General features: G+C 44.6%; 12 protein-coding genes across 12 annotated transcripts; 7 read left to right on the forward strand and 5 right to left on the reverse strand.

Moving 5' to 3' along the window:
* Positions 1-1,918: 1,918 nt before the first annotated feature.
* Positions 1,919-2,205, forward strand: N7469_006855 (uncharacterized protein; the record flags this gene model as incomplete). Its single annotated transcript, XM_056645773.1, has 2 exons — positions 1,919-2,125; positions 2,152-2,205. 2 exons carry the CDS (start codon positions 1,919-1,921, stop codon positions 2,203-2,205), a joined length of 261 nt encoding a protein of 86 aa, XP_056499214.1.
* A 1,101-nt stretch (positions 2,206-3,306) lies between these two features.
* Positions 3,307-3,889, reverse strand: N7469_006856 (SRPBCC domain-containing protein; the record flags this gene model as incomplete). The annotated part of the gene is made up of 3 exons (XM_056645774.1): positions 3,307-3,537; positions 3,613-3,762; positions 3,830-3,889. 3 exons carry the CDS (start codon positions 3,887-3,889, stop codon positions 3,307-3,309), a joined length of 441 nt encoding a protein of 146 aa, XP_056499215.1.
* Positions 3,890-4,507: 618 nt separating this feature from the next.
* On the reverse strand, positions 4,508-5,938 carry N7469_006857 (succinate--CoA ligase subunit beta; the record flags this gene model as incomplete). Its single annotated transcript, XM_056645775.1, has 5 exons — positions 4,508-4,597; positions 4,649-4,770; positions 4,821-5,575; positions 5,624-5,720; positions 5,860-5,938. The coding sequence occupies 5 exons, from the start codon at positions 5,936-5,938 to the stop codon at positions 4,508-4,510; spliced, it is 1,143 nt and encodes a 380-aa protein (XP_056499216.1).
* Positions 5,939-6,875: 937 nt separating this feature from the next.
* On the forward strand, positions 6,876-8,894 carry N7469_006858 (uncharacterized protein; the record flags this gene model as incomplete). The annotated part of the gene is made up of 10 exons (XM_056645776.1): positions 6,876-7,130; positions 7,196-7,297; positions 7,348-7,392; positions 7,455-7,471; positions 7,529-7,631; positions 7,683-8,066; positions 8,125-8,251; positions 8,306-8,425; positions 8,484-8,675; positions 8,731-8,894. The coding sequence occupies 10 exons, from the start codon at positions 6,876-6,878 to the stop codon at positions 8,892-8,894; spliced, it is 1,509 nt and encodes a 502-aa protein (XP_056499217.1).
* A 550-nt stretch (positions 8,895-9,444) lies between these two features.
* Positions 9,445-10,193, forward strand: N7469_006859 (RING-H2 finger protein; the record flags this gene model as incomplete). Its single annotated transcript, XM_056645777.1, has 2 exons — positions 9,445-9,965; positions 10,022-10,193. The coding sequence occupies 2 exons, from the start codon at positions 9,445-9,447 to the stop codon at positions 10,191-10,193; spliced, it is 693 nt and encodes a 230-aa protein (XP_056499218.1).
* A 669-nt stretch (positions 10,194-10,862) lies between these two features.
* Positions 10,863-12,508, forward strand: N7469_006860 (Serine/threonine-protein phosphatase PP-Z; the record flags this gene model as incomplete). The annotated part of the gene is made up of 3 exons (XM_056645778.1): positions 10,863-12,209; positions 12,259-12,401; positions 12,472-12,508. The coding sequence occupies 3 exons, from the start codon at positions 10,863-10,865 to the stop codon at positions 12,506-12,508; spliced, it is 1,527 nt and encodes a 508-aa protein (XP_056499219.1).
* A 422-nt stretch (positions 12,509-12,930) lies between these two features.
* Positions 12,931-14,147, reverse strand: N7469_006861 (Kelch repeat protein; the record flags this gene model as incomplete). The annotated part of the gene is made up of 3 exons (XM_056645779.1): positions 12,931-13,769; positions 13,864-14,075; positions 14,122-14,147. The coding sequence occupies 3 exons, from the start codon at positions 14,145-14,147 to the stop codon at positions 12,931-12,933; spliced, it is 1,077 nt and encodes a 358-aa protein (XP_056499220.1).
* A 1,476-nt stretch (positions 14,148-15,623) lies between these two features.
* N7469_006862 (fungal specific transcription factor domain-containing protein) lies at positions 15,624-16,559 on the forward strand (the record flags this gene model as incomplete). The annotated part of the gene is made up of 2 exons (XM_056645780.1): positions 15,624-16,228; positions 16,313-16,559. The coding sequence occupies 2 exons, from the start codon at positions 15,624-15,626 to the stop codon at positions 16,557-16,559; spliced, it is 852 nt and encodes a 283-aa protein (XP_056499221.1).
* Positions 16,560-16,914: 355 nt separating this feature from the next.
* N7469_006863 (FAD-binding monooxygenase) lies at positions 16,915-18,462 on the reverse strand (the record flags this gene model as incomplete). Its single annotated transcript, XM_056645781.1, has 5 exons — positions 16,915-17,098; positions 17,158-17,501; positions 17,562-17,855; positions 17,920-18,166; positions 18,227-18,462. The coding sequence occupies 5 exons, from the start codon at positions 18,460-18,462 to the stop codon at positions 16,915-16,917; spliced, it is 1,305 nt and encodes a 434-aa protein (XP_056499222.1).
* An 871-nt stretch (positions 18,463-19,333) lies between these two features.
* N7469_006864 (Peptidoglycan-binding Lysin subgroup) lies at positions 19,334-20,381 on the forward strand (the record flags this gene model as incomplete). The annotated part of the gene is made up of 2 exons (XM_056645782.1): positions 19,334-19,720; positions 19,773-20,381. The coding sequence occupies 2 exons, from the start codon at positions 19,334-19,336 to the stop codon at positions 20,379-20,381; spliced, it is 996 nt and encodes a 331-aa protein (XP_056499223.1).
* Positions 20,382-20,582: 201 nt separating this feature from the next.
* On the reverse strand, positions 20,583-21,031 carry N7469_006865 (uncharacterized protein). The gene is made up of 2 exons (XM_056645783.1): positions 20,822-21,031; positions 20,583-20,761 (listed from the first exon to the last, which is right to left on the reverse strand). Exons 1-2 carry the CDS (start codon positions 21,007-21,009, stop codon positions 20,707-20,709), a joined length of 243 nt encoding a protein of 80 aa, XP_056499224.1. The 5' UTR covers positions 21,010-21,031; the 3' UTR covers positions 20,583-20,706.
* Positions 21,032-24,222: 3,191 nt separating this feature from the next.
* On the forward strand, positions 24,223-25,859 carry N7469_006866 (glycoside hydrolase family 15 protein; the record flags this gene model as incomplete). Its single annotated transcript, XM_056645784.1, has 3 exons — positions 24,223-24,445; positions 24,520-25,336; positions 25,409-25,859. The coding sequence occupies 3 exons, from the start codon at positions 24,223-24,225 to the stop codon at positions 25,857-25,859; spliced, it is 1,491 nt and encodes a 496-aa protein (XP_056499225.1).
* Positions 25,860-25,880: the final 21 nt, after the last annotated feature.

Consider the following 25,880-nt stretch of genomic DNA (forward strand, 5'->3'; position numbering starts at 1 on the left):
CAGTGATTGCATAACGACCCGCAACTTTAAGTGCCCCGATCGATGGATAATCAGCGCAAAGACCTGGGCAGCGGGGCCCGTGGGAGTAAATGCAGTGAATAAGGTGGAAGCTGATTTCACTGCTAACTGTCTATAAGTAACAAAGTACTTGTTCTAAAGCCATCCGACGGTACTTATGTTGAGCTCTGCAGTCCAATGGCCCGCGTGCAAAACTCGATCTATACTACTGTAGCGTGGATTTATATACCTCCATCGTGGCAAGAAGATTCGACTTTCAGATATCGATAAATCATGTATATAGATGATAGTGGGTGCCCTCTTATCTAAAACTGACAAAAGAGGAGAGTCATCGCGTACCACAGAGATGCTTGCTAATCAAGATGTTCAGATTGACGCCGAGCAGGTCTTCGGCCAATATTCTGTCTGGCGTGATCTGTATTGTATTATGCAGTGTCCTGGGCCTCATCCTTGGTAGTGTCGCCAGAGGGTGGGAAAGCGGAGAACGGGCAGACGATTTTGCCAGATCACCAGACCTACCAAGAAGTTTTAGAGGATTCGATGTACCATTACAAACTTATTCCATCTCCTTTCTGCCCAACAGATAGAGCGGTGATACTAAACAGGATTAGTGTGTCTTGGAATTATTTTCCGGGAATCAAGTCAGCACGTCGAGAAAAGCTCACCAAAGACGGAAAATCGGCTAGCCGATATTAATCTCAACACCAATATTTAGAGAATAGATTTGAAAGAAGCGTGCAGCGACCGCAGACAGTGGATGGTATGCACCTTTTTAACCAAGCGAAAGAGAAGCTCTTTTCTCGATGTTGCGCTCGATGCTTTCTTTCAGGCCAGAAGATCGACCTTCTGCTCGGCAGATTCTCGAGTCTGAAACAATGGCGAAATGGGCGCTGCCTGTGTATCAAAAGACACGTAACACCCGACAATATCAGGCATGGCCTGGAGCCATAAAAAGCCTAGGTTGGGAATGCAGAGACCAGGCCAGTCAATCTTTTGTAGCTATACTTCCTCACTCTAGTATCTAGCCATGAAGCAAATGTCTAGGCTCCTGCACAAACGATGATGTTGGCGAGTATTATATAAGACAGTATCATCATTGAACATGTATCTCATCTTGTATTAGATGTTGAAGCTATGTGCTTGGTAGAAATAACTCTATCTACCCCGTGCAAAATCCCGAAAGGAATCGACTTTTAGAGACTATGATATCTACTACTGATGGTTAATTTAAAATTATGAGCTAGTTCATCTCAGGCTGTTCTACTTCAAAGATACGGTGGGTTTAAATTATCAGATACGTCACTGACGAACATACTACTGGCAGTAGTACATAACTAGTACCAGTACTCCGTAAATTATAAATCTCCAGCACCCCCGGACTAAGCTTGGAAAACCGGCCAAATTTTATGTAATATAAGAGGTTCATATCCCGAGGAACTACATTAGTGTATTAAATGGCCCCGGAAAGGGATGACCAAATGATCTCTTAGAACGCGCTTGTTTGTGGAGATCAGGCTGAAGACCGCACTAATTTCCAGACATTTCCCAGACAATTGGCTCTTGCAGACTGCCAATAATATTGTATCTAAATTAGACATTACTAAATACGATATCTCTAAAGGGCAGATATTGGTCAATCCTTGGATAGTACCCCCGCGGCCCGAAAGAGGAACCGGCAAATCTTGTATCAGGAAATTACATAATTAGAATTTGTCTATGATTTATCATAGATTTTTATGAGATGACCTGAATATCCTTTGACCTCTGATCAGCCTTCTCCGTGGCGGCAAGAATCATTTATCTTTTTGATAAACTTCTTGATCCTCAGTGTGTCTTTACTCCGCAACTTCATTTAGTTCCAGCTCACTGAAAATTTATAACTCCAGAGACTAGCATTACCATGGATGACATGGAGCTTCCATCATATCGCGAAGGTTCAAGCCTAGCGGTTGTGCCTGACTCGGTTAACATCCCACCCCGTGCTATTCGAAACCCCCCTCATACAAAGAGTCAGCATCCGCAGATGAGCAAAGATGCTCTTATGATCCATCAGACCTCGAATCAGGTGACACAGCAGAATCCCAGCCTAGGGCGCGAAATTGCTTGGGTAGATTTTGGAAAATACTCAAACAGTCTATCCTTAAGATTGCACCAATCACCAGTGTGGTGCTTTGGTTCTCTGTTTAGTGAAATGTCTCTGGCGGATGTTTGTTTTTATTCCGAAAGGACTGTGGTCCATTTTCGGAATGTGATCTAGAGCCCCTTCGTCCTTCAAAGCTTGATTTCGATTTCCCTGGCTATCAGTAATTGTGCTTGTTATAACCCTTCTGATTGTGCTTACAAAGAAGCCTGGACATGGTGAGACTGCTAAGGGCACGGAAGGTAATACTATCATTGAGAAACCACCCAAAGTTGCACCAGCTTTCCACACTGTCCATACTGTCACCGCTGTGCAAGTACCTGTGAGTACATAAAACCCCTCGTTTTGGGACGTACTCGGGTTATTGTTGGAACTGGCGAAGCGGACGGAGGTTCTTTTAAAAGCGCATAAATGGTTAGGAAAACCAAAGTGCTATCTTGTACCACTGTCTTAAAGGATGTGATTATTTGCGTTTTTATTCTAGTGGGAGAATATGCCCCCGAAATGTGACTTTGCTGAGAATGGATATCCTTATTTACCATAGTTGATGTCCTCTGGAGATAGTCCATTATATTGCTGAATTGAGTATTTGCATGTTGATATATAATGTATTAAAGGGAATAAATTATTTAATCTGTCATGGATAACCTAGTGGAAGGCACACCGCCAAGTCGGCAACCTAGCTGCGGCAGAAATGCCAGCAGGTCAAAGGTGCCTGGTACGAATCCTGGGGAAGTCATCTTACTCGGGCGAGTAATCCCCGACGCTATCTGGCTTTAAGTTTGGAAATGACCCTTGAGGGAAGAAATTCTGCAGAGACATTTCCGCCCTGGGATGGCGTCGCCAGAATACACCGTCCTGTTACCAGGACGCTGGCTATTTGGTGTGACAACTGCATCTCTTCTTTTTTTTTCCCCCTATATTCTTTATATGATTTTATTTCTCTTATTGATTTTTCTAAATGCACTTGGTCTCTGAATAGCGAGTACCGGCATATTGTAAAACATGTTTATTGCAAATAAATAAATAAATAAATCACACATCTAATGGAGGTTATCTGAACAATACAACTATGGCTGCATACCTATGCGACCATAGTGTAGTGTAGTGCCAAGTCTAGGACCCCTGTCCACGATCGACAGCTAGCCTCACGATTCAGCCTTCATCTTGAGGTCCTCATTGAACCGTGCAAAATCACTCTTCATCATTCTCCCCAATAATGAAGGTGACATGAGAAATGATAAGGGTCCCGATAAATCCTCAGACTGCGTGAAGATCGTAGCGGTACCCTCCTTCGTCGCATCCATCCTGAACTCATGTCGTCCAGAAACAGTAAACACGGGCGGACCTTGCCAGGCGAACAAAATCTCGGAATTCTCCTATAATCAAGAGATAAGCAAACATTCACAAAAACCTTATCAATGGGAATTTATTGAAATTCAGCTGGAACTCACCTTGACCTCGGCCGTGAACTTTTGTCCTTCGATATCAGCCTCCACCTTATCACCTGGAACCAAAGATTCAGGGGTCTTGGAGGAATCTTGAACCGCCAAGCTTCGAATAAATCCCTGGTGCCAGTCTCGAAGGGCGGGGAAATTAAGAAGCTGGATGATCATCTCATTAGCAACCCCTTGTTTCTCCCAAGGTATGTCCAGGAATACTGTAACGAACCACCTCTCGCACCTTAGCCGGTGGCGCGGCAATCTCAATGCTACTCTCGTTTCGGGGCATCTTGTTATGTAGAATGTGAATATCCAAAAGAGATTATTTCTGAAACGAAGTGAGAAAGGGCGAGAAGCTGCGACTTAATGGGGAGGAGGGCTGGTACGTGCACGGAAGATCTGCTATGCTTATTGTGTGACCCACACACCCCTTTGATCATTCAACACTCCTCGTCGGCGGGATATTGATGAAACGGGCATTCTGTTCATCCGATTCAGCTCTGTTAAATACTAATAACTGGAATATATTCTCAATCTAGTCATCGAAGTTTCTAGCCCGCTAGTCTTGGGCCTCAGCATCCACAAATGTAGCCTTGTTGTCATCAGCCATTCCCATTTAGGAAGATTTGCGCGACTTTGCCTCCCTACTGAACCCATAGCTGGGATATCTTTCCTTTGAAATATAGAGAAATTGGTCATTGAAATTTGACTTTTGAAGAGTTGACGTGGCAGAATTTCCAAACAAGCGTGGTCCTTGTAATTAGAAGTGCATCAGACATGAAATTTGGCAGTATGCAGGGTTCAAGACATCAAGACACAAAAGGAAATTCAAATTTGGCCATTATCAGCTTCATGTTCCAAGCTGGGAAGATAAGAGTAATACAAAAAGTGCTTTTCGTCGTTAAAACTATGAGGCCCCAGTGAGCTCAACAACCTTCTCAGCCGCCAGCTCAAAATCCGCCTCCACAATCAGATTGTCCAGCCCAGAGTCATTAAGCTATGTGATGTTAACGGATGCCATGTGCAAATATATCCACACGGATCATACCAGTTTCAATCCAGTGTCGCTGTTTGTACCTTGCAGACGGACCACCACTGGAACCTTGAAGCCTCCCATAGCGCTGGCCGCAGCAACAATAGACTCTGCTATCATATCACATCGAACAATACCTGAAAGAAATCAGTTAACAGGGCACCTATAATTCATATACTTGACTCACCGCCATAAATATTGACAAGTATTCCTTTAATACGGTTATCTTTATTGAGAATATCAAAAGCCTTCCACAAAGTCTCCTTCGTCGCTCCACCACCAACATCCAAAAAGTTAGCACACTTCCCACCACAAAGCGTAACTAAATCATTAGTTGCCATCGCTAGACCGGCTCCATTGACAACATTCCCGATATTGCCGTCAAGCCGCACATACGACAGACCCAGCTGGGCAGCTTGGTACTCATCTTCCTCCTCCGGCAATCGTTCCTCAAGAGCAAATAGCTCTTCCTGCCGGAATTTTGCAGAGTTATCAAAACTGAATTTTGCATCAATACAATAAAATTCATGATCAGGTGTTCTGACCAGTGGGTTCAACTCTAACAAGGTGGCATCTTTTTCTTGAAAGAGTTTCACCATTTGATGGAGGATATGGTTTATCGGCGCCATCTCTTTATCAGAGAATCCGAACTGGGCTTGAATATAGGCAGTAATCTCTGGAGTTATACCATGCGATAAATTAAACCAGAAGCGTTGAAGTTTACTAGCGTTGGACTCGATGTTGACGCCTCCATCATCTGATATCAGAAGGATTGGACTGTACCGACCACGATCAAATGTGATAGCCACATAAAACTCGTCGGCAATGTCCACGGATTTGTAGATGTAAAGTTTGTTCACGAGGAGGCCTTCGGGTGGAGTTTGTTTCGTTGTCAGGTAGTAGCCGAGCATGTTGGAGGCACTTTCAAACGCCTCCTCTGGTCTAGAAAATATTAGGATTTGGCATTCTCTGTATTGATGTATAACTGACGAAGAGACAATTCGGACGCCGGCTTTTCCATCGCTGTTGAATTTGCCTTTTCCGCGGCCTCCGGCCAAGACTTGCGCTTTTACTACCGAGGGTGCATCTGTGTAGATAAAACGAAGACAAGTACGGTTAGTAATTTGAGTTTTTTTTTGCTGGGCATATCAGAGGGTAAAATGGAATCAGACTGACTGATGCTCGAAACTAGATCTTTTGCTTCTTGCGGAGTGGTGACCACGGACCCCTTGGGTACAGGGATTTTGAACTATCCGCGATGAGCGAGTCTCCAACAACTAGCCACCCTTCAAAGAAAGCGTACATCTTTGAGTAATTTGTGAGATTGATATTCAAGAAGGCTAAGTCTCCGGAGTTGCTGCGTGAAGGGCGTATGATGCTAATGAGAAAAGATAAACATTTGAGTCAAGTTTGGATGCCAAAAATTGGGAAATGGCATACCCTCTGCCAAAGGCGCGTGGAGATATATCGACCTAACATAGAGACAACTGGGATGGATTTGATACAAATGCACTCCCAGTGCTATACATATCATGAAAAGAAAAGAAAAAAAAAACCAGAATAGACTGATATAGAAGTGTTGTTGGAATTGAAATAGGCTGAGGTTGATGATGACATCAACAGTGGAAGTCATTTGGATGAGCCAAGTCCGGGGTTGAAGGTGTCACCTGCGAGCTTAAATCGATGCAAATAGTGGTTCACTCCGGGTTTCAATATTAGTCATTGCCATTCGAGTTTATATTTTTTGTCTACTTCAGGTAATGCTTCCCGGGTAAAAGAAGCATTATGCTCCTCTTGTGTAGCTCTCGCAAACAAATGCGCGGTATTGAATTCAAATGGTCTCAGAGAGATTGCATTGCATTTGTGGTCAAAATCGAGAGAAATTATATGTCTTCTGGATTAGAGTGAATCAGAAGTCATCAGACTGAACAGTTTTACAATACATAGTACAGTGTATATTAGACCTACCTCCACTTTGATGTGGGCTGAGGTTGCATCTGCTAGTGTTTAGGCCAAGCTTACTTTGTTTGCCTCGTTTTTGAGTCGCGGGGCTCTTTCACTTTCCACTCCGTCTTGATTACCTTTCAACCGCCAATTTTTTTCGAAAGCAAGTCGAGAAGAAGCTAAATAGAGTGAGAACCAGACGTCACCGTCTCATATTACATTTCAACCTTTCACAAATCAATCTCAAGATATAAGCCCAGCCCATATCTACTTCAAATATCAACGTGGAGCTGAAGCAATGACTGTCGAAGAATTGAACCTTCTGGATATTGATGCCAAACAACTACAGGGTCTTCTAGAGAGCGGCAGGGTGACTAGCCTGGACCTGGTGCGGCGGTATATCGCCCAGATCCAGCGCCATGATGACAAGCTCCACGCCATGATCCAAGTGACACCCCTCGGGTTACTCGAAGAGAGAGCTAGATCACTCGATCAAGAGAGAGCAGCTGGAAATGTTCGAGGGCCACTTCATGGAATACCCATTACCATCAAGGTGGGAGACAACAAAGGGCCCACCTGCGACCGGGCCGTGGCCACATTGCTGATTTTCTTTATCAGGACAATATTGCCACTCATCCGAGCCTTGGACTACCGACTAGTTGTGGAAGCTTTGCACTCCTGAGATCGAAGCCTCGCAGAAATGCCAAGATCATTGACCAGGTACGAAGGATGCTGCACGGAATTAAGAGAGGTGCTAACATTTCGTGTAGCTTGTTGATGCGGGGCTCATAATTATGGGAAAGGTGAATCTGAGTGTGAGTCGTCCATACATCTTCAATCATTGCGTGAATCATGATGTTTCTAATTAATATATCAGGAGTGGGCGAACGCGCGGTAAGAAAACGCCCGACCACATTTCAGCAAGTGCATCGTTAACGATAGGAAATATAGAGGAAGCGACATGCCGAGCGGATGGTCTGCTGTTGGTGGTCAGACCCAGCCTGCTTATGTTCCAACAGGGCTTGATCCAGAAGATTCGAGTGAAGGTCACTCCGTAGGTGGAATCCTTTGAAATACCTGTCAGTGATACTGACTAGCCGCTAAGAATACCTCGGGTTCGTCTTCTGGCTCAGCAGTGTCTGTAGCTGCTGGGTATTCTCCTTTTTCCATTGGTACAGAGACAGATGGATCACTAGTATGCCCTTCTGGCCGTGCAGCTTTGTACACGATCAAACCGACGATTGGCCTCGTCTCTCAAGAAGGGATCATTCCTATATCCAATCTATGCGATGCTGCCGGACCAATGACCAAAACTACGCATGATCTCGCTACCCTCTTCGATGTCCTAACTGACAGGGGCTCCTCGGATTCGTTCACTAAAAGCTTAACGAGATCATGGTCCGATATCTCCGTTGCAGTCTTGGATCCTGAGACATGGAAGTATTCGGAGGATTTGACAAAGCCTGCGGATGGCGCGGAATCTCAAATTGTGAGCCAATCAATTATGCTATTGACAAGTGGATGGGTGATCATTAATGAGAAAACAGCTTCACGAAGTTCATGAAGCTTATGAACTCATCAAGCCCAAAGCGAAGAAGTTCGCGGAAAAGGTCGACTTGATCACAACCAAAGAGTTCGAGTTTGAAGGGAAGAACAGCGAGCACTTGATATGGCGTAAGTCTGATGTGAGAGTAATAATGCTACGAAGGTTTCTGACACAAGTTGCAGTGGTTGATATGAAGAAAAGCCTCAACGAATATCTCGAAGACCTTGAAGAGAGCGAGGTGAGATCCTTGGCGGAGATTATTGAGTATAACAAGAAGCATGCAGATGTCGAGCTTCCACCGAGTAAGTAAACAACGTCTTTCTAATTCATACGAAACTGCTTAACTGAGAACATCTTCAGCCCACCCAAGACAGGACTTTTTTATCAAATCTGAGAACCAGAGAACCACATCGGCGGAGTACAATCGGCATCTAGTCCACCTCAGAGAAGTTGCAAGGGACCGAGGCTTTGAGAAAGTCTTCGATACATATGGAGTCGACGTTATAATCGGCCCTACAGATAGCGACTTGAGGTCGTTGGCTGCAGCCGGAGGTATGACTCTCTTTCTCAATGACTAACTTTCAAAATTATTTATCTCAATCAACAGGATATCCCGTCTGCGGAATGCCTCTTGGATACTTGGATTACAACGGCCGAGCTTTTGGAATGTCGGCTGTGGCTAGGAGAGGACAGGATGCACTTCTGGTGAAAGTGATGAGTGCATGGGAAGCAACTCTGCCTCCTCGAAAGACTCCACGCTGGCTGGAATAGGCTAGATATCAATGTCAGCGGGCTCAGTATATTTCTGCCAACATTTTGAAATCCGTCCAATTTTCAGCTAGTCAAATTAAGCCTTCCATGCACCAAGCAAGGGGGTGGATCTTCCGTCGCACGGTTTCCGGTACCTCGCTCGCCCGAAAATCCGAACTTACTACGGAGTGCATTCGGGTCTGCATACCATTTTTGCTTTATACGATTTAGATTTAGAGACAGATTGTTTGGAGTAGCTTAGGCCTCTTTTCATCTATTGACAGCGATCATTCTCTAACTGATGTTGTGGGGTCTATTGTTTTGGAGCGGGTGAGTTTTTTTTTTGCAGTGGCGCGCGGGCGAGTAGATGGACTCACCCGCCTTTGCAATAAAAGAAGCGTAAAATTTTTATATTCCCCTTTGACTGAGTCTGTCAAGATGGAAATACATTTCAAACCGATCATTTATACGAGGGATATGTTTGGAACGACTTGACATATTGATCCACTATCGTATTGTTCAATACAACATCTTGCCCATCTGCACTGGTCTATCCGTGCCGCCATTCAAGATGGCGTCTTTCCAACTATGCCTGCCAACGAGAGCTTATGCAATTATATTTCTTATGCTGCAACAATTCGAGATTGTTGTTGCCTCTCCGACCTTGGCCTCAAGGGCAGAAACATCAATTTCTACCGGTCTCTCTCAACCTGAGAAAATCACACTCTACGTTGTCGCGGCAGTTGGTGCATTTTTTGCAATTCTAGGCGTCGCATTTTGCATTCTACGACCACACCATGCAGATAATAGTCATAAACACTCTCGGAAAGTGACACAGTCTATTCTGAATACTATTCCCATTGTTCAATTTAGCCATGGAAGCGAACTCTGTCCAAGTACTAGAGCATCAAGCTTCGATGGTACCGATGATCTTGGCAAAGAAAAAATCGAAACCCAAAGGAATACAACGTGCCCAATTTGCACTGAAGACTTTATTGGTAACCAAATGTTGCGTCGTCTACGATGTAATCACCAATATCATATGGCCTGCATCGAAGACTGGTTGTTTCGCAGTTCTAGTTGTCCTGTGTGGTATGTCCAGGCGCCTTTCTTATGACACGAACATAATTGCTGATCATTTACAACAGTCGAATCGTTTTGGAGTCACCAATGCAAGCCAAGGAGAAGGGTGGAAAGGATATGACCACGTCGGATGTTGAACGGGGACAACAGCGTGATGATCATGCTAAGAGACTGCACAGCCGATTATTAAAGTATCTCTATAGTGTTGGACTGGGACAGCATCACAACAGCGCCTGAAAAGCCCATCAAACTCAATTACCTAATGAATGAATGAACTTTTTTTTGTCTTGGGTTTTGTTGCAGATTAAATTCCCCGGGTGATGAGTAGAACAAAATGAGCGCCGGTGACGAGGTTAATATGTCTGTCATACACCAGATAGGGCTTGCATTCAACTATTGGTCATGGATTAACAAGTACACTTGCCAATACTGTACATCATTATATCTCCATTCTGTCAACAAGGTAATAAGCTGACGTGATTTGACTATTCGAGCCAGATCGACCTCCTCCATCCATGCCAAGGCACTACGCTTCATCTGTGCAACGCTCCGCCGAGGCTGAATGGCCAGGCTACAAATAAACCTTATATAATCGTCACATGCAGTGTCAATATAAGAGGCAATTAACTCTGTCCATTTGTCGATCCCCGTCCACTTTGCCAAGGATCTGCCAAGGATCCCCCTCGTCCACCCCCGCGATAGCAGTGGCGGAGACCACCAATAAACCCTGTTTGATGGCCAGCTCTCGCCGCCCCCGCTCTGGAAGCCTGATGTCAGAAAATATGGGTTGGAAATGGCGTTGCCTAAGAAAGAGCTGAGGTCTTTTTTTCCCGATCTCAATTCTCATTCAGAGTTCCCGACTTTAAATCCCGCGGATCAGCTACCGATCCAACCGATGCGACTACAATGCCGTCTTCCAATCCTGGTGAGTTCCGCTGTAACCATATGCATGACTTTTATGATAAAGAGCCGCGTCTGATCCTTGCAGATGTTCGGTCGATACAAGCGGAAGGTCGAAAGGAGTTCAAAACCGCAGCGATGACAGGACAAAAAGAACACTTTCTGGCGAATACTGCCCCGATCAAGCAGTCGAACTTGCACCAACACGCCGAAGAGGTTCAGTCTGATATTTCCAAAAAGAATGCATCCCAGGGATGTGATCCCGATGGCAGCTCGCCGAGATCAAATTCGTTCTCTTTTGCGAACCTCTGGAGAAGAAGTGGAAATCATATGCGCCGTTTCAGTAGACAGGAGAGTCCCCAGCCTTCTAGGACAAGTTTGTCTAGTCCACCCGTGGAGGCTGTCTCGCCTAAGCCTGAAACGCACACTACTCCGAAGCCACCGATTGTAGACCCTGGTATATCTCCTGTGTCTATATTGCGAAAGAGCAATGCGCTCGATCTGGATACCATTATTTGGGATGAATCCTCCAGGGATCGCAAGAACATGAGGATCCATTATGATCTAGATAATATCATTGCACGATTATTGCAAGTCGGAACCTCAAAGCCAACGAAACGCGTTTGTGTCGAAGATTCCGAAATTATTGCCATTTGTGCCGGTGTTCGCAATCTGCTTCTTTCTCAGCCGATCCTACTCGAGCTAGACGCTCCAATTCAAATTGTCGGTGATATCCATGGCCAATACCCAGACCTCCTTCGACTTTTTGAGCAATGTGGACAGCCCCCTGCCTCCAACTATCTCTTCCTAGGAGACTATGTTGACCGTGGCAAACAAAGTCTCGAAACAATGCTTTTACTTTTCTGCTATAAGCTCAAGTATCCTGGAAATTTCTTCTTATTAAGGGGAAACCACGAATGTGCCAACGTTTCCCGCGTCTATGGATTTCATGATGAGTGCAAGCGGAGATCCAGCATCAAGATCTGGAAAACCTTTACAGATGTTTTTAACTGTCTTCCAATCGCCGCGATCGTCGCAGAGAAGATATTCTGTGTACATGGAGGCCTCTCACCCGATCTTTCAGATATGAATGAGATCCGGAAACTCACACGCCCCCTCGAAGTGCCAGAGCATGGCCTTCTAACTGATCTTCTATGGAGTGATCCTGCGCATATCAAACACTGGGGACCTAATCCCGAACGTGGTGTCAGCTGGTGCTTTGGAAAGCCAGTCGTCGTGAGATTCCTGAAGCGCAACAATTTGGATTTAGTCTGTCGATCGCATGCTGTGGTGGAAGGGGGATACGAGTTCTTTGGTAATCAAAGCTTGGTTACGATATTCTCTGCTCCAAATGTGAGTTTTACATCGAATGGATGTTGAGCAAAGACTGATATCTTTCAAGTACTGTGGTGAATTTGATAATTGCGGTGCTAGCATGTCAGTTTCAAAAGATCTCCTTTGCAACTTCGATTTGTTGAAACCGCCAAATGCAAAGACCCGGAAATCCAGGAAGGCAAATGAGTCCAGCGTAAGAGAGAAGGCCCTGTCAGTATCCTCTGCTCCTCCATAACAATGTTATAACCTTTCTTTCGGGATCTGGCTAACAATTTTAAAGGCTCAGCCAAGTGACCTGGAAACCGTCTCTTTCCTAGCCTTCACTTCGTTATGTTTATTCTTTAAATCTTAACATATAAACCTTATGGATACCCTGTAAACAAATCTGGTGTCAATTTTCTTTTTGTTTTCATGCTATGGCTGCTGCATCGGGACATTGTACTGTCACTATTTACTTCCAGAATTTAAGCAAAGAAAAACATTCCTATTTTTTTTTATTTTTTTTTGGAGAAAGGGAAATGATAGCTTGTTCTGATATTTTTGATTCTTTTTTTCTCGAGATATGGGATTGAATTTTCATTCAAAGAGTAACTGGAATATCATGTTATGATAATGTCCCAATCCTATGTACGAAAGTTGGAACTATATGATTGCTGGCTGTTCCGCGGCGTGAACTCTTTCTCCTCGAGAATTCCTCTTCGTAACAACCGGAATCATGAGCTGGAATTCGAGATTGGTATCACTCTACGCAGAGCTCCAAAGTCCAAACGTCCCCCAACCGCTCATTCAACTCTCCCAGCCCGCCATGAACCACGATGGTATTGTTGCTGATAACATCAGCATCAAACCAGCCTCTTGCGAGCGGGAGCTCAGGACCTTTAGTGGTAATCTCATGCCACGTCTTATTCTCAATGTCAAATGCCCAAATGTCTTTCAACATCTTACCTGCTCCTTGGTGACCCAAAGAACTAGGATCCCGTTCGCCGAATAAGGTGACCAGAAATGGACGCCCGTTTAAATTGATAGGTAGCAAACAACTGACGCTTCGTGGACTCGGGCTTTGTTTCCCGTCTGGGAGATACGCGTGAGAAGCCCACGAATTCGTCTCAGGGGAGTATATATCTAGTTTTCCTCCTTGCTCAGACTTCCCATCGAACCCGTTCATTCTGTACAATTTGTCACCACTGAATGTAATTGAAGTACCTCCGCGAGGAGGATCGAATGCTGGACTGAGTTCTGTCCAGGCTTTCTGGGAGACACTAAATGCCCACAAGTCTCCTAGTCTCCCTTTTTCGGGACAGCCAGCATGGATATAGAGGGTATCTTTCCCATCACTAGCCATACAGTGATAGCTGCGAGCTGCTGGGTAAGGTCTATCAAGTGATGGATGAATACATGACCAATTCGTTGTTGATGGGTCAAATACCCAAATTGCACCCTTCTCCTCAATGGGTGCCATTTCGATTCCTCCTCGACCAGAGAAAAGATAAATATTCTCGTTAAGCGAGCATGCGGCAGCACCAACGCGAGGGGAGGGTGACTTAGAGGTTGCAGATTCCAGCAAAACCCTTTCGTTGTCTGAATGATAGTTAGCTGTTTCAGCCCGCACACTTGTGAAGTCCTCCCAGGTGCCGTGGGAATTTCCTTCGTCAGGAAGAATGACTCAGCTTACTGCCACTCAACAGAACAGTGTGTATATCATTATCTCGAGGCTCACGGGGGCGTAGTTCCCCACCGAAAATATATGCTCGATCTTCAACAACCGAAAGAATTTGGGAGGAGCGACGAAGAACTTCGTCTTCCACTAGTTTGTGGCAGTTCGCAATGATTTTCGCCATGATAACAGAACCAAATGTAGCCGAGTTGAATAACAGATACAGTTTCCTGAGGAGATATTATCTTTTATAACCAAATTCGAGTAATCATTCACCTCGGATCGACAGTTGTAAAACACATATGATCGTCCGGAGCTTCTGGAGCTTCCGGAATAAAGTATACAAATTATATCCATTTGTGGAAACGATCTGCACATTCGCAACCTCCGAAATCGCCGAAGCCTCCGGGGCCGCCGAAGCTTCAACTTTCCTCCGGAATCTCTCGACGGGCAATTGACAATTATGCCACCTGCAAAGAAATTTACGTCAAAGAAAGCATGCGATATATGTTATGCGAAGAAGGTAAGCTCTCGATAGAGAAAAGGATTAAGTCTCTCAATCTTTATTTTACTAACTGTCAATTTCCTCCTGGATTAGACCGTTTGCTCGCTTCCTACTCCGGAAGGACCTTGCGAGAGATGTGTCTATCGTAGCTTAGAGTGTACTTTTGAGCGACAGAGGCCATCAAAGAAACGAAGGAAAAAGTTTGTTTTGTCACCCTTGTCCTCTGCTGTCAGGTTTATATGGACTTTTGTTTACCCTGCAGTCTATCAGATCCCCCGGTGCCGAGACTCCGAACGAAGTGCACATCCTATACCAAAGGGTTGAAAACCTTGAAAATGCCCTTTCGACCCATCATAAGGTGGTCAATACGACATATGAATCTTTGAACACAAACCCACTTCCATCTGCCAGGGAGGGCATCCTCAATTTTGAAGATTCCCAACCCTCCGTCACACTTTCGGAGAATGCTTCGAAATGCACTGGCTCTACCACGATATATGCTGAAGATCAGATCGACTTATCGACATATCAATTGGGCTCCAATTGGTATTTTGATGGTATACCAATATTTACCGAGGCAGGCCGGCAGTGGCTCTCAAATCGAACAGACCAGGACGTCAAATGGGCCGATCTACTCAGTCCCATAAAAGAGTCTTTCACTAACCCCGATACCCAATATATTACCTCACAACAAAATTTCGATTTGCCGGACAGAGATACTGTCCAAGAGATATTGAGTCTCTTTTTTCGATCATCCTTCAGACTTACATTTCCAGTATTGGATGAGTGTCTTTTTCAAGCAACCGTGGAAGATGCTTATAGAACTACCGATGAGACCCCAAATCCAACCCCAAAAATTGAATCTAGGGCTTGTATTTTGGCCGCTCTTTCAATCGCGACTCGATTAAAGGATTCAAAAGAGACGATATTCTTTATGGATGGAGATGAGTGCGCTGCTAAAGCCCATTATCTTCTCAATCATCTTACGGAGAATATTAGTCTAGAAAAGCTTCAGACAATATTACTTCTGGTGAGTCAATATACTTCCCACGAAATCTTTCCTTCTTCCAACATCAAGACTTACTACTCAGTTAAGCAAATGCATTACATGTTTCAAGGACGTTGGAACAGAGCCTCTTTACTCAATTCTATGGCAAGTGTCACAATCTGCTCCTTAAAGGGCCATTATTATAAACGGCCAACCCCAGGGGCCACGAATGCCAATCTACAACGGAACAACAGTCACATTAGAATATTATTCTGGCTTACCTACATGCTCGATAAAGATCTTGCCATCCGCTCAGGAGATCCGCCCCTTCTCACCGAATCCTATTGTGACCTCACCATATCTATTGAGTTGTTCGATTACTATAACTACCTACCAAGGCTTGATGACACCTACGGATGCACTGGTCAAAGAGTCGAGCATCTTGCTCCACATTTTACCGGAGATGTTGGACTCAGCCTTCTAAAGGAGAAAGTATGCTACCAACTTTTCTCTGCACATGCTTCGAAATGTAGCGATGATCAGCTTCTTCTCCGCATTAGAAAGCTAGATGATGAAATTGAGTCTTGGAGAATGTCTCTGCCAAGCATATTCCGTCCTGCACTCTTCGTCTCACATAACAATACTTCACTAGACTCGTCTGAAGAGGCAGTACCTCTTTTTACACGACGAATGTCTCTGCAACTGGAATACCATCATCTCATGACAGTGATACATACAACAGTTCGAAGATGTGCTCCTAGTTCTCCTGGTGACGCTGAGGATCTTCACGCAGTCGTTCATTCGAGCTTCGACTTATCTCTAATGGCGAGTCGATCAACTCTTTTGTGTCTGAAACTTCTTCTTGACAAGATTGGTGGACAAGCATTTCGGTACGTTTTATCCTCTACGTCGCCACTATTTTTTTCGACTTCTTTGATAGGGGAAAATCAGTGTGACTGATGGCTGAGATCTAGATTCTTTATGTCCTACTTTTTTACTGCTGTAATCACCCTCTTTCTCGATATTATCATTCATCCACTCGGTCCGCAAGCACGAAATGACTTGGAAATTCTTATATCCGCTGCCAACACCGTACGGTCCATTCCTGGGCATGGCTTGACGGAGAATGAGGTTACTCGTGTAGAGGGAGAAAGTAAGTTCGCGATGCGACTGGTTTGGCTTGGTACATGTGCCATTACCAAGGCCGATCGTGGAATATAATGTAGGAACCCTGAAAACCTTAAAGCTATGAATCTTGGAACGAATGAAAGGCCATTAATCATATATGTCCTGGAGTGGTACTTAATCATGATATGATATCTGAATTATTCACAGCTCTTGATTTAATCATTCCATCGGAAGTCTTTAGGGAACGATACTACACATATAGGTCAACCTTAATGTGTTTGAACTTATTTCGCAATCAAAGAGATAGAGGATTCCACGAAATTAGCTGTGGATATCGAACATACCAATTTATTGTATCGTCTTCATGTTGTTTCGTGAATGACAACTAGATCGCTAACATTTGCGATTGCGATGAATCCTGCCAAATGTATTCAAATACAATTCGCAGTCATTCAGTCGCCTTGCTTGATCTGAGATAATCATTCCAGACCTTTTCGATATCGTTCTTATAAATGAAGTCCTTGTCGCCATAGATGAAATTGTCGATTTTAGCTCGGAGAAACACATCGAAATCCGTGCTTTCAGATTGGACTTGCTGCAATTTCGCCTTTACCTCATCCAAATGCCGATACCTGTTCCAGATTTAGAACTCTGTATTATCTGTCAAATAACTGACCATATATAAACTTACATCCTGTTATAGTATGGCGTCCGGATTTGTGAAAATATTTCTAGTGCATCTGGTATAGTGCGACTGGTAGATTGGGAAAGCTCAAGGGCTCTCGCTAGAATCCAGCCATCCTCCATAGCAAACGTTGCGCCAGAGCCAAAGGCCCCTAAAATTCCAGTCACTAACATGACATGACCGTGAACTTGAGCATACGTACCAGAAAGTGGATGACTTGAATCCCCAATGAGTGCGACTTTACCCCAACCGACAATTTCGTCCAGGCGAGGCCCAGCATAGCCCGAGAATTCCCACCATTCACCTTGTTCGACCGCATCCACCGCGCTTTTTACTCTGTTATCGAACTCCTAGATCCATTTTTTGGCTGATGAGCTTTGTGTGGTGATCATATCACTCGGAACACCTACTTTGACTCGCGCCGCGACTTTCTCGTTACTTGCAGGAATTCCCCAAGCTACAGTCTTTCCGGGAACCTCGGGCTCATGATATGAGCGCACGGTAATTTCAAACAACGGATCACTCTCTTCAGACTCATCATCCACGTCGGAGAAATAGATGTGACCTGACTTGCCCCACCACCACGCGGTTGTGGAAGTAATGTCAGGAAGGTTCGCCAGGCGTGATTTGGGAATGAGGACTCGATATGCCGTATCACCTGTGAAGCGAAGCGTGTGGTCTGGGAACAGGCTTCGTCGAACAATCTTTTTTGAGTGAGAAACCTGTGTGAGCCCGAAACATTGCCTTGGGAGTCGAGAATAGACTTACGGAGTGAATTCCATCAGCACCAACTACTATATCAGCGAAGACTTCGGTATCATCCTGAAATACCAGCCTCACACCATCGCCTGGTAAGTTCTCGAGGCAAGCAAGCTTTTTGTTGTATTGAATGATGCCGTCGGGAACTTTAGCTAGAAGTGCCTGTTGTAGTCGCGTTCTGCGAGCTCGAATCGCTCCACGCTGGTTTGTAGACGGGTGTTCAATCACGTCTATGATCTTGCCAGTATACGCATTCCTGTTCGTTCACTTGAGATCAATTTCAGCGCTAACTTGACTTACTCAAAGGGATATTGACCTTTGATGAGTATTCTCCTTTGAGCCTCCTTTGACACCCTCGCTTGCACCAAGCAAGTCCAAAACCTTCCAAGCATTTGTACTGAGACTTATCCCTGCACCGGACTCTCGCGGCTTGGGGTTCTTCTCATAAAGAGTTACTTCGAGAAAGGGCAATTTAGAAAGCGCTATGGCAGTGCCAAGCCCACCAGGGCCACCACCAATTATCGCCACGGAAGTCAACGTGCGTCCAACCATCGTGATTTCGGATACCAAAAGATTTACAAAGAGATGACGAGTATTCAAAAGTTTGAGAACTGTTATTGTGGTTTTATCTCGTCATATTAGTCGCGAAAAGACCGTTGGGTTACCAAATCGCACGCCATATCGTCTCTCTAACATGCCATGCGCTAGCCTTGTAATTTTTTCATTTCTCCGCTTATTCCGATAGAATGTACTACAAATACCATCAGAAAAGTTCCTCCGATGGCAACTGATGGGGTAAAGTATTAATACCGAAAAATGAAAGATCTCGTCAGAGCAGCTAAAAGAATACCAGTAGGGTTTGGCCAGAAGCTAGGTACTATAGTAACATATTGGCTAAAGGATTTCATTGCTCGGTCCGAGTCACATTATATATTTTTAGAGATAATCCAAAGTTGACTTTGAGATCAGCAAAGTCTACTGGCTATAACATGCACTTCAAATTACAGGGTTGTTCATTGGGTTCAGGGAGGTCCCTTTCTTAGCCTGGTCGTTCTATGCTTGGCGCGTTTCACGATTCATGCCCTGCCTGTGAATAGTACAGTTCAATGCATGTCATTTTTGCCAATAGTATCTAATCAAAGGAAGTTTCTTCTTTTTTTTTTTTAATTGAGTCATATAATCCGGAGTAAAATGTGACCTCGAGGTTTGGTTTCTTTCACGATGGTCTTCTAAAACAAGCACTGACCCAGAATATAGTGCCAGGACGTGGCACTTCTTCAATCTATCTCCCCGAAGACCAGCGCATGAATTTTCTTTTGTTGATTCTATTGAATATTTATATCCTTGTGTAAAGCAACCTCAATGATCGAGAACAACGCAAAGAACGAACATGCGCAATACTCCCTACTAGTTGTTGAACAACATGTGGAACTTGAAAGTAATATGTCTCATTCTCGCCGGAATCTGGATTCAAACCGGGTTTGCTTCAAGTGTATTACCTCTTGAAAAAAGGGAAGCGGATTGCAAGCATTATCTTATCCAAGGAAATGATACCTGTCCCAGAATAGCCAAAGCCAATAAGATATCAACCGCTGATATCGAGACATACAACTCCCGAACCTTTGCATGGCGTGGCTGCGGTCGGCTAAGGCAAGGAGACTTTATTTGCCTTGGACCAGGAGAACCCCTATGGCCAGCAGCTCTGCCGAATGCAGTGTGTGGACCGCAAGTCCCAGGAACAGTCCGCCCGGTGGGTATTGTGGATTGGCCAAAGATTGGTCTGATGAATCCGTGTCCTCCTGGACAATGTGTATGTTTCCATGTGCCAATGATCCAGAAACCAGAATGCTAACCTATTTTAGTGTACTAGTAATGGATTATGTAGTCCGCTAGCAGGGTCGTGTAAAGAAGTGGCGGGAAGGTCCACTTCAACAACCACAGTGAACGGGATCACTGTGAAGCCCACGACACTGAAAACGTCTAAGACAACCACATCCAAAAAGACAATGACTACGACTACTTCTAAAAAGAACACGACAACCACTAAGAAGAAGACCACAACCACAACTAGCAAGAAGTCAGAAGAAACTGGTAACCTCTGGTCTATTGCAATTTACAATAAGCCAAATTGCGAGGGAGATTACTACGTGGTACAGGGACATAGCGCTCACGCTAATAACAAATGCCTTGGGATCCACAGTGGGATCAGCAGTAAAGATACCGGAACCAACACCTGGTGCCGACGATACACTGCTGGAGGGTTCAAGAACACGAACTGCGATAAAGGTCCAATCCACGAAGTCAAATCGTGGCATATTACATCTGGTATCTGTACCGTCTATGATTCAGAGACTTGCGAATCGAATGGGCTATCCCAGGCTTATGCATCTTGGATCAAGCCTGGATGCAGAAACAGTGATAAGTGGACACCGAAGCAATTCGGAGGTCTGAAGTGTTCTCACAAGCAGTGACCAATTTTTTTTTCTCCGTCGTTATGGGTCTTATCATGCGAGTTTGCCGCGAAATACTTATCCACACGAGCAAACCCTAAATATTCCTAAATGCTTTCCAAAGACATTAAATACTCCTGCAGCGATATTTGGATGCAATTTGAAGGGTTATTCTATTCAATTACTGGCTCAGAAATGAGTATTTGTAGTAATTAATTATTGTCTATTAGTTTATATACATATTATTCCCATCATCCATCTCCATAAGTCGTTAAAATATTAAAAAATGCACTAGCCGAATGCGAACATCGGCAATGTCTAGTATAGGGTGTGGGCCCCACAACCCTTACTTTGACTCAGACTTGCTGCTGCTGGCGCGGCGGCTGAACTTCTTGTTGTACCTAGTGAAAATCATGTTAGTATGTATATAATGAGAAAAGAAGATGAAAGATTGATCTTACTGTCGGGAGAACCATCCGAAGCGGCTGGAAGAAGGGGTAGCAGGGGCTTGCTCCTTGGGAGCGGCCATTTGCTGGAAGATATTCTCAATCTGAGCGGCATCGAGCTTGGGAGCGTCGCTCGAGCTGGAGTAGGAGGATTGACGGCTGGTGCCGTAGGGGCCAGCGCCGACGTGAGGGAAAGCAACCATTGTGAAGTGAGGTTTGAGTTTGGTGAATTAAAGGTTGGTTGTGGTTGTTGGTACACCGGGTGTTGGTGTTGGTGTTTGTATTATTGGAGTGAGGAGAGGAGGTGAATTGAACTGATGTTGATGATAATTCGAGGGTGGTGATTGAAGGCGTTTATATCTTGATTCTGTTGGTCCCCTAGTATGCATCTGGTTAGTTCTTTTACACTTTTTTTTCGCTGTCATGAGACGGTGAAGCCGAAAATAACAACCCGTGCCGGGAAGCCGACCACGCGGCGGCCGGCCCAGCCCCTAGAAATCGCCACCGGTCTAGGCCGATCACCCGATCACCCGATCACAGAATTTTTCTTGATATCTTCGACCTAATCCAATATGGCTAGCCTACCAAGCTTTTCTATGAGTGATTTTTGGTTGACACAATTCGATCATCAAAAAATAATCTCCGCGGATAAGAAATCTTGATTTCGTTTATCACAATTTGTACTACATGCATACAAGCGATACCCCTAACAGCTGTCAGTGTGGCGCGCGACGAACGTGATTGGCTGCGAACGGAAGCTGGAGCTATCCCAGCTCGAATGTCACCTTTTTCTACTCACTAGCTCTCCTATCTCGAACCACAACATGAAACCCTTGCTATATGACCCACCTGCAGGGCTATCTCCTCCACAATAAACTCAACCACGAAAATACTAAAACGTGCATATAAAACTGAGTTCTTAATGAAAACGACAAGATCCAATTTTCCCTTTTGAGACTTCATCTATGTACTTGAAAATATGTGTAGGCATTTGCCACGATGGGGCTCGCAATTGCTCTCGAACTACTTAAGCTGAGAATGTGGGCCGTTCAGCGATGGTCGCAGTCATACACAGGAGTGCGAATTTTCAAGTTTTGGGTCTGTATAGCGTCATTCGACATCTTATCGGTGACCATTCAATTCAAAAAATCCTGTTACAGAGTTCCCCTACTTCAAGGCCACCTTCACTTCCTTACAAAATAGTGTCCCTCAATCTTCAAAAATAAGAAGAAATGGGAAATCGTACCATTGTTCTACATTATTGAAGAGTGAACATTGACATACAAACAGCGTAAACATAATTGGCTCCAACCGATTATGTTTACGCTGTTTGTAAGATTGATTAACAACGACGTACTACGTAATCTACTGTAGATGCTCGACAAGACTTCCAACCACTGGAATACGAAGTGAAATCATCAGTCCACTAACATGGGTCCCAGGCTACAGGACTATGCTCCATTGAACAAAGAGCCCTGCTATGGGCACCTTCGACCTTGCATCCAATTTCCACCAAAACGCACCGTTATTATTATCTGTTGTTTATAATTCTGTGTTTTTCAATGCTATTTGGTCCGTTGCATACTTATTGAGCCAGTCATGCTAGCTGTCAACTTTGATGTTATTTCTCTCAGAGCCTTTACGGTGTATCTAGAAAAAGGTTTACTGGGCTGGATCTTGACCATTTGCTAAAATGATTGAGATATATTAAATGCTTTTGTTTTCTCCTCAATACAGTACTATCCATTTTTGATCAATGTGGAGACCGTCAAGCGTTTTCAACATCGGGTTCATTACTAAACCTACTGCCTAATAAGCATCGGTGGAACTCGGGAAGGTTGGACACTCCACAACTGTCATTCTAGAAATTGATTGGAAGTTATCCGTCTGTAGACTGTTTATCTGCCGGAGCTCCAGACGGCAGTTCCCTGGTCTCTGGATTTATTTTTCAATATATTAACCCATCACTACTAGGAAGCAGCGCAAATTAGCCACGCCATGATCAATATTAGGCCTAGACTGCGGCATGGTTTTGCATTTCGTTTTGAGATGCTAACCCAAACCTAGGTGCAAAGTCGTGATGTCTTAAATGAAGACCAAAACCGCTGCGGGTATGGTTATGGTTAGGTTCTAGGTTAACCGTGAAACCCGCGGTTAGTGCCGAGTCTAGTTAGCCCACATGCCTTTCGACGTAACTAATCAAAAAAAAAAAAAATTGCGATAATAAGATGTAATGAGCCACTGGTGAATTCCGTTTCGATCCTATCATGTTCTCGAGCTTCATTATTCAAGGTAGTGGCTTCTATCTTGAAGATGAATGGAAAACTTATCAGAATTGGATAAGGGGCCGTACTATCATCTCGCAACATTTTTACTTAGAGAGATTTTGTCCTGGATGATTTATACAAGCAAACACGAGGACTACAGGATAAATTTATTGACAAAATTCTTGTACTTCTTGAACTTGCCAGGGAGCCGTTTTACGTATCCAAAAAGTCATTCGGCTGAACTATTTCTAACTAGTTGGAACCAGTTCTTCGCAACCTCGACTGCAGGTCACGAATATCATTGACAACTGTATCACTATTAAGAATTTCTCTCCCGAGAGGTTCGGCTAAAGGCAGTATCCTGTTCAGTATGAGGGTAATATCACTTTGATTCCAGATAATGCTATTTGATTCATAGATCGGCACAAATCATTCTAGTAGACTAAAGACGGAGCGAAAATTACAATATTTAAACAGGAAACACCTTCATATTAAAGAAAGAAAAAAACTGAGCTAAACTTTGCGACAAAAATATAATTGCATCATATACCCCTTACTTCGTACACCTCGAAGAATTATCGGTAAATTAATCTCAATGTAGTGGCCGAGCATGAATATCGGTCATTTATCGGATCTGTCTAATTCGGACTATAATCGGATTTGCCGATCAACTAGCATTTATGCTCCCACAGTCTGCAGAACCAATTCCCCCAAAAAAGAGCCTCATTGGCTATCACATCCGCGCTAAAGGTTAAATGGATGTAACACTGCTGTGCTATGAAACACGTTCAAGTAACCAATAGCTTGTTCACGAAGGAATATTCCGTTGAGTATTCACATGGATGTAATTTAAACCCGTACATGGTCTACCCCGGAGACCGGTCGAAGTCCTGCTAGCTGTCATTCCATCTCCGTCTGATCGCCCCGTGCCCTGACGATCTACAGTGGATAATCCACTAGAAGCTCAGATTCAAGACATGGGCTTTGAATAAAGTTCGGAATTCCTATCCACCGTGGGTCTGTGGAGGTGAGGATGATGGCATAGATTCTGGAGATATTCATGGGGACTTGAGGATTTCGGGATATAAATTGCGAGATTATTTCCTAAATCAACAGTTCAATAAGTGTCAAAGAAGATTCAAATTGAAGATGTTCGTCTCTAATATCTTGACTCTCGCTCTGCTGGTTCCAGCAGCAGTCTCGGCTGGCATCCATCCTTACCGCCGACAATCAGGACTTGATGGATTCATCCAGTCCGAATCTTCAATTGCACTCCAGGGAATTCTGAATAACATCGGTGCCAATGGCTCAGCTGTTCCAGGAGCATCAGCTGGTGTCGTTGTTGCATCTCCATCCAAGTCCAACCCCGATTGTCAGTACCCTACTCTTCAAACCCGTGTCTTTCCAATCCAATTGCCAATTGAAAAGGAATGCTAACATAAATAGACTTCTACACATGGACCCGTGATGCCGCCCTAACCCTCAAAGTCTTGATCGACCAATTCATCGCAGGGGATGGAGATAGTTCCCTCGAGTCTACCATTCAACAATACATCTCCGCCCAAGCCAAATTGCAAACCATCTCCAACCCTTCAGGTGATCTTTCCGATGGATCAGGTCTCGGAGAACCAAAATTCAATGTTAATATCACTGCCTTCACTGGATCCTGGGGACGCCCCCAACGCGATGGTCCTGCTCTCCGCGCAACAGCTCTCATCGCCTACGGAAACCACCTTCTCTCCTCCGGAAAACAGTCCGTCGTGAAGTCCAACATCTGGCCCATCGTACAGAACGATCTCAATTATGTGGCTCAATACTGGAACCAGACAGGTTTTGATCTCTGGGAGGAGGTCCAGGGTTCTTCCTTCTTCACTATTGCCGCACAACACCGTGCCCTCGTGGAAGGAATCGCGTTCGCTAAGTCCCTCGGTGAGACCTGTGATGGCTGTACCTCCCAGGCTCCACAAGTCCTTTGTTTCCTTCAGAGTTTCTGGAATGGAACTGCTGTCATCTCTAACTTTGCTGATGCCGGTCGGTCGGGATTGGATATCAACTCGATTCTCAGCTCTATTCAAGTCTTTGATCCCAGTGCGACGTGTGACGATAGTACTTTCCAGCCATGCTCTGGTCGGGCACTTCTCAACCACAAGGCGGTCATCGACTCTTTCAGGTCCATCTATAAGGTGAACAGTGGGAAAGGATCGGGTAGTGCTGTAGCTCTAGGTCGCTATGCCGAAGACACCTATCAAGGAGGCAATCCCTGGTGAGTTTCGATGTCCACCATCTACTGTTACTTTCTTCAACCATGATTTACACTTTACTCACGTTGATGTAGGTATCTGTCGAATCTTGCAGCAGCCGAACAACTATATGATGCTCTTTACCAATGGAAGAAACAAGGCATTTTGACAATCACCCAAACAAGTCTTCCCTTCTTCCAGGATCTAGACTCGACTGCCCGAGTCGGCAATTACTCTGCCTCCTCATCAACATACTCCTCTATCACAAAAGCCGTGAGAACATACGCAGATGGATTTATCTCGGTCGTTCAACAATACACCCCCAGCAATGGATCTCTGGCTGAGCAATTCAGCCGGGATAATGGCACTCCTATCTCTGCCCGAGACCTGACTTGGTCCTATGCATCATTTTTGGCTGCTTCTGACCGTCGCAATGGAATTGTGCCTGTAAGCTGGGGTGCATCTCGAGCCAATCAAGTGCCAACACAATGCCAGGGTAGCTCAGCGAGTGGTTCCTATACCACTCCTTCTGTGGGATCATGGTGAGCAGCATGTGTAAACCATGGA

Source organism: Penicillium citrinum (genome assembly GCF_028827155.1).
Source record: "Penicillium citrinum strain IBT 23319 chromosome Unknown utg000006l:1.0-3011923.0:1.0-3012962.0, whole genome shotgun sequence".
NCBI lineage: Eukaryota > Fungi > Ascomycota > Eurotiomycetes > Eurotiales > Aspergillaceae > Penicillium > Penicillium citrinum.

Coding starts and splice junctions, on each gene's coding strand:
- N7469_006865 (XM_056645783.1), bottom strand. CDS start 21,009: ATGGTTGCTTTCCCTCACGTCGGCGCTGGCCCCTACGGCACCAGCCGT. Junction 20,762..20,821: donor TTCGGATGGTTCTCCCGACA/GTAAGATCAATC, acceptor GATTTTCACTAG/GTACAACAAGAAGTTCAGCC.